Raw genomic sequence first — 11,266 nt, forward strand, 5'->3', positions numbered from 1 at the left:
TAAAAAAAAAAAATTTCTAAATTTGAATGCAGATTTTTAGAGAATTGCGCCAGAAACATTTTGAGGTATGAAGATTAGTAGAGTATGGGCGTGGGCGTGGCACCATTTGGAAACAAACTGGCGCTGCGCCTAAGTTTTTGGAACCTGCGTGCTTAATCTCAAGATTCTGGGTTTAGTAGTTCCTACGGACAGACAGACGGACATGGCCAGTTCGACTCGGCTATTGATCCTGATCATGAATATATATACTTTAAATGGTCGGAAACGTTTCCTTCTGCCTGTTACATACTTTTCAACGAATCTAGTATATCTATTATAAACTTTAATAGTTTATTAACCATCGACTTTCATAGTCATACGTAAACGTTTTATCGGAATAACTTTGTTAACTTTGCACATTTGTAACGCCAATTTGCCTAATTAGAGAAATTAGCGTTATCCGGGTGAAAAAGATAACCGGGCGAAAGTGTCGCAGTCACTTTTCACTGCGATTAACTGTCACCAGTTGGCCAGATGCGCTGTGATCTTCCCAAGGCTGAAAAATCGGTGGAGGATGGGAGCTGTTGATTTTCACAGTCGGTGCGCAGAAAAGAAAATTTCTTGGCTGTAGCCAACTCAATTTCACCCAGTGGGCCAGTGAGCCCAATGTGCAGCGATCACCGCACGGCATCAACGGGGATCCCCCTGCTCCGTCCAGAAGCTGCAGTTGCAATTTATGATAACCAATTTGCGGACTACACATACATCCATTCCCACACGAGCAATACCCTGTGCCGGCAAAGATTCCAGCGGAGATCCCAGTCCAAGATCCCAATCCAAGGGGCAGTAGCCGATTCGACTTAATCACTCCGCTGCACGCATCGTTAAATATTATAAGTTATTACTGAGATATAGTCTGTGGATCGGTTGTTGCCTCCGGCAAACAGCTGGCATTTACTGCTTTCTAGATCCTACTAGCCATACTTAGTCTTGGCACTAATTCTACTATCGTATCTAAGAACTGATTTATGTGTGCTTTATTCAGAATATCTGGGCAGTTCCGGTGTTCTAGTGCTCCAGTGCTCCAGTGATCGCTTATGGGAGCTTCTACAGTGGTCACTTGCATTATAGAACTAGCTAATTACTCGTGGATGTATATAACAAATTATAAATATTTTATATAGCAAATGTTATTGTTGTTCTGTTGCAGACAATCGAGAACTATTTTTAAGAATTCTACGTATTAAAAATGACGTATTTTGAAAACTCAAGACTGTTTCCTTAAATTAAAAAATACTTTTTTATACTTTTTAAAAAGGTTACGCCAAAGTTAATTCTACATACTATTTTATATAATATTTGTATTGAACTTATTATTTGACAGAAACTTAATAATTGGATCTATGTGTTATCTAGCTGCGATCTATGTAATCATAATAGCTCTAGCAAACAAGTTTTTCGGAGTTAAAGATATATTTCAAATTCAGTGAAATCCACATCTTTGACTGTACATATCATCTATCCCCTGCATTGACAACCGTATTCATTCATACATACAGCGTATAGAAATCGAAAAGTGCTACTTTGTGGCGGACAGCTCCGCACCTCCACGGCGATCGCGGGACCTGAACACGATGCATAGGCATCCATCCGTGGTTGGGTAACGAAAACATGTCAGCGCTCACAGACGACTACGATAAGGAGAGTCGGTCGAACGCATAACAAAATATGGCCAGTGCTAATTGCCCTCCCAGTAGCTGCTGCTCCAGGTCCAACCGAGATCCGTCTGCATCCCATCGAGCACGCCAGTTCTTTCCGTCTGAGTGCGCCGCAATCTCCGATCGCAATTTATAAAAGCTCTGCCCGCCCAGCGATTTCGCTGCAGTAGCATCTTCAGATTGTCGGCGAGTGGACGCGGATATTAGCCAACAAAGACCACCTCATCACAATATCAGAACTCTGGATAGCCGCATCTGTCAGCCAGGACTCCACAATGAAGCGTCTCGAGTGGCTGCTGCTCCTGGCGTTGGTAGCCTCCGTTTCAACGGCAGTGACTCCAAGGAGAAGGCGCCACAACGCGGTGGAATCCGCAACTACCTCCAGTCTCGGTGATTGGGGATCAGCCTGGGGCTTGGGTCCCGAGATGGCACTCGTGAGGAGGGTTTACGACGATTGCCAAGAAAAGAACGACTTCATTGGCTGCCTGAAACAGAAAGCCCTCCATGCTCTTAGTCGAGCCCTGGACCAGGACTCCATCAAGATAGTGGATGGTCTGGTGCTGGAGAAGCAGAACCAGACCGAAACTGAGAGCATACTGGGCTCCCTGACGGATGCCCGGCAATTTGGCAACCTGGCGCCCATCGATCGAGCCCTTCTCTCCAAGGCGGATAAGCTGATGCGGACACACACGCTCAAAATCGACATGGACGGAGGCGGCGGAGAGGATAGCGTGGGCCGTGGGCACGGCCACAAGAAAAAGAAGCACAAGGAGGGGGGCCACATCAAGTACGTGGTGGCCGCCCTCCTCACCGCCATGGGCATCGCTGGTCCATTGGGTCTGAAGGCTCTGGCCGCGATCGCCGGCAAGGCGCTCGTCATCAGCAAGGTGGCCCTGACCATTGCCGGGATCATAGCGCTCAAGAAACTCTTCTCGCACGACCACAGCGAGGAGACCAGCTTCCAGGTGCATGCGGGTGAACATAACAGGTAAGTCTTCAGCTTTTGTATTTATTGGTATAATCCAGCTTCTCAGAAATGAACCTTGTATGAATCTTCCTTCCTTAAAGACCTCTTTATCAAAAACTTAACCTTTCCATAAAGAATTCGATCAACATTTAGTTTACTTTCCTGTGCTTTCCTGCAGACGCAACACATACGTGATCCGACCGGTGTCCAAGACGAGTGGTGGGGCAGGCGCCGGTGGCGTGGGCGTGACCGCCGCCGGCGGCAGCTCTTCAGTGGATCCGTATCGCTACTACTACGAATACCACCAGCAGTAACGCGACTGCACAGTGGCGATAGCGGTGTCTGGAGAAATCTCCGCCGTTTTTCGGCGCCGGAGTCTTGATGCAGCTAGACTACCAAAGAATCGATCCACATTCGGTCGGACCAATTGGAGTCCGACAGCAGCCGTTCACCTTCATATAGCTCCTAAGTTGTAGGCTAATATATTATGCAGTTGCGCGAACCCTGAGAATAAAGTCCAAATAATAAACAATATTGAAATGTACTCTTAGAGATTATAAAAATGGAAACTTATGTTTATTAAACTTTAAACGCAAGCGCTTCGGAATTCCGGTCAATCGGAATCATCCGATATGACATAGCTGGCAGTATTTCGAGAACCCATGACGCTACTTAGGAGAGTTTGTTGCCTGCCGGAGGTTCTCTATTTAGGACACGAAAAGTGGAAAATAATATTAAATGTCCAGGTTTACTTTAAGGCCAACATTTCATACCGTACTATTGACTGTCACACTGATCAAACTGTCAAACTGATGTTTATTAAACTTTGAACGCAAGCGCTTCGGAATTTCGGTCAATCGGAATCATCCGATATAACATAGCTCGCAGTATTTCGAGAACCCATGACGCTACTTAGGAGAGTTTGTTGCCTGCCGGAGGTTCTCTATTTAGGACACGAAAAGTGGAAAATAATATTAAATGTCCAGGTTTGCTTTAAGGCCAACTTTTCATACCGTACTATTGACTGTCACATCTAGCTGGGCCTTGCCACGTGTGGCAGCTGTTGAGGCGGCACGACTTCTGGCGGTTCCACGACCCTTAGCAACTCCTCGTCCCGTCGCGGGTGCAATGGGGGCGTTCGCTGCGCTGGCCAACTCTGACATGGACTTTTCTTCCTTCTTTACTTTTAAGCCCTGTGTATCGAGCATTTTCAGAAGATCCTCGTGCTTGTGGCGCGCCCGAAAACTCTTAAGCTCGTCGTCGATGTTCTCTTCGTTGGGCATTGCTTCCAATAGGTGATCAACTGCTTTTTCCTTATAGAACCTGGAGGAAATGGGTTGGAATACATATAGTTTTTCAAAGACACTAGAATAATAAGATGCGTAACGCCATACGATTTTTTTTGCACCCGATTTTAACACATACACTACATTCCCTGCTCGACCGGTAAGAGAGATTACTTGAACTACTTTGCGACTCTAAATTAGAAGACTTGCCTTACAGACTTCACTAGAACTAGTTGGGAATTAAAGGCTACAAGAAAATATTTTTCCTAAGCAAATATTAAAAGCGGCAATAACTATGTGTTCCGACAGTAAGTTAAACATTCTTCAGGCTTTAATTAAGAAAATTTTTACTACTTTGTGCAAGGTACACACACATGCATACATACATACATACATACGCACGTACATACATACATATATACATATATACATACATACATACATACATACATACATACATACATACATACATGCATACATACATACATACATACATACATACATACATACAGACATACATACGTACATATGTACACCGGTACATACACTACACTCACTGCTCGACCGGTAAGAGAGATTACTTGAACTACTTTGCGACTCTAAATTAGACGACATGCCTTACAGTCTTCACTAGAACTAGTTGGGAATTATAGGGCTACAAGACAAAATGTTTCCTAAACAAATAAATCTATATTATTTGTACTCTGGCAATCGAGTAGTTTTAGCATTTAACAGTTCCATCTGAGCTTTTCATACATGAGAAAAACTACTCGATAGAATCGGAAAACTAAAGGCACCATATCTGATCTTTTTTTTAATACCTGCAAAATACACATTAAAGTTTTTGAAAATATTTTTAAAAATAATAAAAAACAACGGTGTATGAAACAAATTATTGTAGAGCAATGCATTAGGTGCAGAAATGAAAGTGGCGATTTCTCATTATGGTTTCACTCAAATAATGACTGTAATGTGCATAAAATTGATACATATTTTAAACACAATTATAAAAGTTTTACTTTTTAAGCATTGCAAGTGGACTGTGACAGCTGATAAACAAAAAAGCAAGAAAAACTCATCATTCTATCTCAAATACAAAAATTTAATAAAATGAATTAAAAAAAGGAGCAAATTATATCGAAAAGCTATAGTTAGAAAACTAGCTTAGTTGGGGAACATTGAAATATTTTATGTTTAACATTTATTTTTTCAAGTCGACTCGAAGGTCATAAAAATATACGACCCCATTACAATTGTAATATCCTCCGCGTGGTGTTCCCTGGGTACCAAAAAATACATATAGTACAGATAATACCCGCCACCAAAAAAGTGGCTGCATAGTGCAAAACCAATGTATGGTCGTTACGAATCTTATTATTCTAGTGTCTGGTTTTTTGCTACTCGTTTGCAACTCACTTGACAATATTTTCCGCTGCATCAGCATCCCTTTGCTCCAGCAGTCGATAGGTCATTTCTGCAAGAGCCTTTGAGTGGAATAACTTTAGAGGTTTGTTTGACTTGGCCTCTTCGAAATACCGATCCACTAACTCCTCCACTCGAGTGGCATTATCCGCTTCCTAAAAAGCGTGTTTTAATAAAAACGATCAAAAATTTGTAATCATATTTCTCCCCTTACCAGAGCGCGTCGCAATGCCTCTTTGTCCAGATTGACAGCCTCCGTTTTGGTACGCTTGACCACCTTGCTGAAGTGCACCACATCCTGAACGTTGGCCACCCGAGTGCTAAACATCTCCCCAAACCGAATCGCATTAAACATGCAGGACTCATCCGTGTAGAGAAGCCGCAACCGAATAAGCGGTAAAGTTGGCTGCTTTGGATGACCGGTGTGTTGGGCTGCCGCCCGCTCGATCATGGCCTCCACTCGTTCCTTGGCGAATTTAAAAACCTTGGTAGAGGCATCACCTTCAACAAGTCCCAATTCCTCGGCATGGTCGGCCAGTACAACGGATTCAAAGACGAAGGGCCGCACAGTTTCTAGCGGCAGCGGCTTAAGCTTGAATTTTCCTTTGTAGATCTCAAGCAGGCCGACGTGCTTCTTCTTGGCCTCGCCTTCGGACAAGGAGGTGGGCACGGAGGAACCCGGCTGAGAGACATAGAAGCGCTTCCTGGCATTCTCCTCTGGCTCGATGCGGCAATCGTGTTCGTGACCCCAGATCACCAGATGCAAAAACGATGGCAACAGGTCCTCTGGTAGGTAGATCTTTGTTCCGCGATCGGCGCGGTTCTGATGTACCACTAACAGATGAAACCAATCCTCCTCCTCTTTGGACTCATTACCGTCTTCGCCATTGGCAGCAGTCTCGGGGCAGTTAAACTTCACCTTAAAATCCTTGATAAGCCTTGCCAGCCGGCCGTCGTGGATGTGGCTAAGTCCGTACAAAGCCAATTGACTCTCCCCCTTGCGCATCAGCACGGGGCTGATCTCCACCTGGGTAAGATCCGTCCACCGACCAAAATAGTTAACCAGACCGGAGGTGCTCAGCAAATCCAGGGAGCTCAGACGACCGAAACCACTGGGATCGTCGTGATTGCCGTGAATAGAGAACACCGGAATGGCAATATTCAGATTGGGATCCTCGTAGTTCACCGACTGGTTAACGGCATTGTGGAAGCACTGCCCCTGGTCGCTGAGAATCTCCAGAGAAACCGGACGATCACCGAAGGTGTAACGCCGCAGGAGTTCAATGCATCTGGTGGGCAATCAAAATGAAAATAGAGTGGAGAATGCAATGTAGTTCCTACTTGTGCAGCGCATTCTGGCTGGGCACCGCGTCGTGGAAGAGGTCCCCTCCCAGCAGAATCATGTCCACATCCTCGGACAAAGCCAGTTCCAAGATCTCCTCGAAGGCAGTAAAACTGTCCTCGCCGCGCACCGCGTCCTTTTCGCCGTAGCCCAGGTGGTTATCGGTGGCCACCAGTATGCGGATCACGTTGTCCGCATCCTGCTCTGCTGTCGTGGTGCCTTCCATGCTCAAGTGGCCAGCTTAAAAATTCACAAATAAGATTTTGCGCCCTATTTCGCCATCACAGGAACCGCGGAAGAATCGATAATTAATCGATTACGCGATAAGTAATGGAGTTACCGTTTGCTATATATTTATAAAAGTGTGCGGGATTTTTAAGCAATATTGTCGATAACTAATATTGTTTCTTTCATAAAATGTTATTTATCCGAAAATATAAATATTTATTACAAAAAGAGTTAACTTAAAGTACAAATTAGATGACAGTTTATTGAATATATACTTTTAACGAATTTTATATTTTTGTCAATTTATTTACCTATTTATGAGTAGTTTGTAAAAATATAGAGCTTAATAATTATCAATAAAAGATCATTTTTGAAGCCTGGTTACCCAGGCAGCAACTTCACATTAATGCTTATTGATGAGAGTGAGCTTTTGTCCGCCTATCCGATCACAGCCGTTTGATCGCTTAGTTCAGTTCAGTATTTTTGGGTTTTTGCTCAGTCCAGATATGGCATTATCACTTCGTGGATGACATCCCTGCGCGTGTGCCAGGCAAGGTGGTGGACATGGGGTTTGACCACAATGATCAGCTTGCCAGCCTCCTGGAGCGTCCTGATGCCAATGGAGTCGCTGGTGAAAATCGTTCGCTTAATAAAAGGAATCACATCCATGTTCTCATCGAAGTAACTAAAGTGGCTGAGGAAATAAAAGGGATTATTCGATTTTTGAAATTATCCGACCAACTAAACCATACCTCGATTGCCACGGAGTAATCACATCGTCGTTGGGTCCGCCGATCATCACCAACTTGTTCAGCCGCACCATTCCCATCTTGAAGGACGTGGAGTTGGAGGTCTTCTTCTCATTATTGATCAGTGGCAGGAACTCGCTGTACTGCAGGTACAAGTCCTGCCTCTGCGGATCGTTCCAGTAGCCCCCAACCGAGGTGTGTTGTCCCACGCGCGAGTAGAACAACTCGAAGGCCGTCTTGGCCGCCAAATCGGGAAATATCAGATGGAGGAAGCTGGCTGAAAGTATATCCAAGAAACATATATACATAAAAGTAACCATTCTGGTACCTATTTTTCTATAACCCTACAGTTAAAGTTTCGAAAAAGGTTACATAATATACAGATAAATGTATTGCTTGTAAAATACGGACAGATTTTACTCGCAGAAAAGTAAACCAATGTGCATTTGATCCGACGCCTTTGCGATTACTCATTGAATTGAACTTTGGTTTCACTTACTGCCGTATTGTCCCGCCTGTGGTGAGGATAGAGATATGAAGGTCTTTACATTGTGCTCCGGCAGACTTTGGATGGCCGCACGGGCCAAAAGGCCTCCTTGGGAGTATCCTGAAAGGTAAAAGGTATTGGTAACTAGTAGCAAACCACCGTATAAGGATTGGCATACCCAGAACTATGATGCCCTCTGGATGCAGTTTGCCCACCTCGTTGAGGTAATCCCTGACCTGATCGACCTGTCGCCAGGCGTTCTCCAAGCTGTACCATCCACTGAATTTGTCGCAGTTGTAGACGATGGTGCCAGGATGAAACTGCAGGAAGAGAAGGGTCTATCAGTTCAACTGCGTTGTTTGCGTCGAATTCGACCTTGTCACTGCGGGTTTTCAGCTGGTCTAAACAATAACAAGGGGAATCCAATAACAAACCTCTTCGATTTCCCGGACCAGGGAAGCCATCGATTCGGCTCCGGAGAGAATTCCGTGCAGAATGACCACCGGTTTGTAGGCCAGTGAGCTGCCAATGGACGTGGCGGTTATCAGGGCCACCAGGACTTGCAAATGCAGTCTCATTTTGTGGCGAACAATGGTTTTCCGCCTGTTGTTGTTGATGTATCCGTATCTTTAATAGCTGCTCTTCTTCTTGCTACCTCTGATTTGGAAATTCTGAAAGTGCGGGTTGGAAATCCGACATGCGAATGGCAATATGCTGTAGGCGCAATTATGAGCAGAGTTTAAAAGTGGATTTGAAAACATAAAATTTTGCGATAAAATAATAATAGCTCAAAGGTTGATTGAATAATTAACTCAAAAAAAACTGGGGGGTTGTACAAGGAAAGCTGTTTAAATAGGTCCAGTAAATTGGATGGGTGTAGCCCGATATTACATTATTAAGAGTAAATATAATGAGCGGACCATTAAAAACACAAGAGTTCCCATTGGGTACTTTTAAAATAACTTATTATTAGTCTGCGCCATCTTTTGCAGAGTACAATTATAAGAGTCCGATAGAAATAAAAGTTTGAAGTTAAATTTACAATTTTTAGACGATGAGATTGTGTAAGCCGTTGCACAAAACTGAATCTCTTCTTAACCCCATAAAATCCCAGGATCCCAAAAACTATCTTAAAATAATGCTCGTTTATTCACTCTCAACTTACACGATCGTCGTTATGTACTTTGCACTATTGTGTCTTGCGTAAATTTAAGTCTAGGCGCGGCATACACGCTCCGCAATTAATATCTACGCTCTGTGGCTGGCGATCCACAGACTCCTCCTCCACATCGCACAATTCATTTGTCATTCGGGGCCGGGAACAAGGTGATTTCAGGGTATATCAAATATGACAACACTTAACAGTTTAGGCTTAGGGCTAGGGCGGCATCTCAACCTTTTTGTTTAAGAGTTCTCGATCTAGATTTGTAGCGGTTCTGTTCCAAGTTACGTGATTCGTTCTGCGGCCGGAGATCTAGTAGAAGAAGTCCAGCCCGTTCCGAGGGCTCGAACCTCACCCGGCCACCTCCTCGCTGACGAAGTCCAGCTTGACCACCTCGGCAGGCAGGCACTCCTCCACGTCCACTTCGTTCTCCTGGACATTGATGCGATTGAGGGTCATGGACACGTCTGGTCCGCACTTCAAGCCTGCTGGCGCCCCAGCTGGCGATCCTGCCGTCGCCGCTGCCGCTGGAGGATTGGAGGTGCTCACCACATCGTCGGCAATCACCACCGTGGGCGAGAGTACGGTTGAAGCAGTGGACACTGCCGACACTACGGGCACCACGATCTGCGTCGACGAGCAGGTGGACACCACATGAGGCTGCTGCACCACTGTCGCTGTAGTCGAAGTGGGCTGCTGGATAATGATGTTCTCCGTGATGGTGGGCGTGTTGTTGGCCGTCGAGGACGCAGCCTGGGCTGCCGCTAATGCCGCAGCCTTCTGCATCTGCTGGTACTGCTTAACGGTTACCGTCGTGCCCGTCGTAGTGGTGGACTGTGGATGCAGGATGATCTGCTTTGGCTGCGCCACCAGCTGTACGTGCTGCACGATGGGCTGTGACTTGAATACTTGAGGAGGTGGGTGCTGAAGGGGCTGCTGCGGCTGCTGTTGCGGTAGTGTCTGAAGAACGTGTTGCACCTGCTGGACGGGCACTTGCTTAGCGGGAATGCCGGCGTCCTCGAAGGCCTTCTTCTTCAGCGCCTGGCGGATCTGAGAACTGCAAGGGGGAGAGTTAGTTGAAACTAGCACGGACACACTGGGCAGCAGGTTCCCTCGCCAGGAGCACAGGATCACTTACACGGTGCGGTTCTTGATGCTCAGGCTGATCTTGGTCAGGTCGTCAGAGAAGCGCATTATAGACGAGTGCAGCATGTCGATCTCCTCGTCCGTCCACTTTCTGCAGCCGTGGCGAGGGAACAAAGGACACAGAAACACTCCGATTAGTGTCCACAAAACTCGCTACTCCATCACAATGAATCAACTTACCCGGATGGCGACTCCGCATTGGGATGCAGCTGCATGGTTAGATCGCCCAGTCTGCTGAACGCCTGTCCGGCGGCCGTGAAAATCTCCCCCACCTGCAAGTGCATGCGGATTTGCATCCGGAGTCAGTTTGTTGTTACCGCGTGCAAATTCAAAACAAACGCACCGCCCCCGCCCACCGCCCGTCGCACCACTCAAGGTGGAACAACAAATTTCCCACTCGCAGGAGTGAGACAAACGAATGACTCTCGACTCTCTCCCGCGCCGCCTTTTTCTCGCTTGCAATGGGAGGGGGCGCTGGCGACGGGATTGTCGCGGGCGGCGCTGCCGGCGGCTGTGGCGGAGCGGCCGAACCTACCTTGATTGCCGAGTTCATGGCCTTTTTTCGCGGGGCGCTGTTTTTTTGTCGTAATTTTACGTAGTTTTGCGTCCACAGCTTTTCAACACTGACGCCGTACACAACACTCAAGCGGGCCCATTTGGCTAATGCACAACACTGGAATAAGTGTTTTTGCTGCTATCGACTTATCGATTGCTGCAGTCGGGTATTCAAACAAAAGCCGTTAAACTAATTTAGTTACACATTTAAGTAATTTTCGTCTT

At 45.9% G+C, this 11,266-nt stretch overlaps 4 protein-coding genes across 6 annotated transcripts; 1 reads left to right on the plus strand and 3 right to left on the minus strand.

Annotated features, from left to right (window-relative positions):
- The first annotated feature begins 1,845 nt into the window (after positions 1-1,845).
- Positions 1,846-3,196, plus strand: LOC6542256. Its single transcript, XM_001969806.3, has 2 exons — positions 1,846-2,685; positions 2,843-3,196. The coding sequence occupies exons 1-2, from the start codon at positions 1,973-1,975 to the stop codon at positions 2,976-2,978; spliced, it is 849 nt and encodes a 282-aa protein (XP_001969842.1). The 5' UTR covers positions 1,846-1,972; the 3' UTR covers positions 2,979-3,196.
- Positions 3,197-3,218: 22 nt separating this feature from the next.
- On the minus strand, positions 3,219-7,054 carry LOC6542236 (double-strand break repair protein MRE11). Its single transcript, XM_026979270.1, has 6 exons — positions 6,714-7,054; positions 5,587-6,661; positions 5,367-5,527; positions 3,678-3,987; positions 3,438-3,607; positions 3,219-3,367 (listed from the first exon to the last, which is right to left on the minus strand). The coding sequence occupies exons 1-5, from the start codon at positions 6,938-6,940 to the stop codon at positions 3,518-3,520; spliced, it is 1,863 nt and encodes a 620-aa protein (XP_026835071.1). The 5' UTR covers positions 6,941-7,054; the 3' UTR covers positions 3,219-3,367; positions 3,438-3,517.
- A 124-nt stretch (positions 7,055-7,178) lies between these two features.
- On the minus strand, positions 7,179-8,853 carry LOC6541752 (lysosomal thioesterase PPT2 homolog). Its single transcript, XM_001969808.3, has 5 exons — positions 8,613-8,853; positions 8,357-8,498; positions 8,191-8,298; positions 7,695-7,968; positions 7,179-7,636 (listed from the first exon to the last, which is right to left on the minus strand). The coding sequence occupies exons 1-5, from the start codon at positions 8,754-8,756 to the stop codon at positions 7,438-7,440; spliced, it is 867 nt and encodes a 288-aa protein (XP_001969844.1). The 5' UTR covers positions 8,757-8,853; the 3' UTR covers positions 7,179-7,437.
- Positions 8,854-9,304: 451 nt separating this feature from the next.
- On the minus strand, positions 9,305-11,159 carry LOC6542189 (ataxin-2 homolog). Of its 3 annotated transcripts, XM_001969809.3 has the most exons (4): positions 11,022-11,159; positions 10,667-10,758; positions 10,479-10,577; positions 9,305-10,397 (listed from the first exon to the last, which is right to left on the minus strand). In XM_001969809.3, exons 1-4 carry the CDS (start codon positions 11,037-11,039, stop codon positions 9,692-9,694), a joined length of 915 nt encoding a protein of 304 aa, XP_001969845.1. In that variant the 5' UTR covers positions 11,040-11,159; the 3' UTR covers positions 9,305-9,691. The 3 variants fall into 3 exon arrangements, with proteins under 3 accessions (XP_001969845.1, XP_015014917.1, XP_015014918.1); XM_015159431.2 differs by lacking the exon at positions 10,479-10,577; XM_015159432.2 differs by lacking the exons at positions 10,479-10,577; positions 11,022-11,159 and having other exon boundaries at positions 10,667-10,998.
- Positions 11,160-11,266: the final 107 nt, after the last annotated feature.

The sequence above is a fragment of the Drosophila erecta genome, unplaced genomic scaffold (genome assembly GCF_003286155.1).
Source record: "Drosophila erecta strain 14021-0224.00,06,07 unplaced genomic scaffold, DereRS2 tig00000055-arrow-pilon, whole genome shotgun sequence".
NCBI lineage: Eukaryota > Metazoa > Arthropoda > Insecta > Diptera > Drosophilidae > Drosophila > Drosophila erecta.

What these genes read in the sequence shown, in the direction of transcription:
- LOC6542256 (XM_001969806.3), top strand. Translation starts at nt 1,973, where the DNA reads ATGAAGCGTCTCGAGTGGCTGCTGCTCCTGGCGTTGGTAGCCTCCGTT. An exon ending in CATGCGGGTGAACATAACAG is followed by an intron (nt 2,686 to 2,842) that starts GTAAGTCTTCAG and finishes GCTTTCCTGCAG; the next exon opens with ACGCAACACATACGTGATCC.
- LOC6542236 (XM_026979270.1), bottom strand. Translation starts at nt 6,940, where the DNA reads ATGGAAGGCACCACGACAGCAGAGCAGGATGCGGACAACGTGATCCGC. An exon ending in AGCCAGAATGCGCTGCACAA is followed by an intron (nt 6,662 to 6,713) that starts GTAGGAACTACA and finishes ATTGCCCACCAG; the next exon opens with ATGCATTGAACTCCTGCGGC. An exon ending in AGGCATTGCGACGCGCTCTG is followed by an intron (nt 5,528 to 5,586) that starts GTAAGGGGAGAA and finishes CACGCTTTTTAG; the next exon opens with GAAGCGGATAATGCCACTCG.
- LOC6541752 (XM_001969808.3), bottom strand. Translation starts at nt 8,756, where the DNA reads ATGAGACTGCATTTGCAAGTCCTGGTGGCCCTGATAACCGCCACGTCC. An exon ending in AGAGGGCATCATAGTTCTGG is followed by an intron (nt 8,299 to 8,356) that starts GTATGCCAATCC and finishes TTTACCTTTCAG; the next exon opens with GATACTCCCAAGGAGGCCTT. An exon ending in ATTACTCCGTGGCAATCGAG is followed by an intron (nt 7,637 to 7,694) that starts GTATGGTTTAGT and finishes TTATTTCCTCAG; the next exon opens with CCACTTTAGTTACTTCGATG.
- LOC6542189 (XM_001969809.3), bottom strand. An exon ending in AATGCGGAGTCGCCATCCGG is followed by an intron (nt 10,578 to 10,666) that starts GTAAGTTGATTC and finishes CCACGGCTGCAG; the next exon opens with AAAGTGGACGGACGAGGAGA. An exon ending in AGCATCAAGAACCGCACCGT is followed by an intron (nt 10,398 to 10,478) that starts GTAAGTGATCCT and finishes TCCCCCTTGCAG; the next exon opens with TTCTCAGATCCGCCAGGCGC.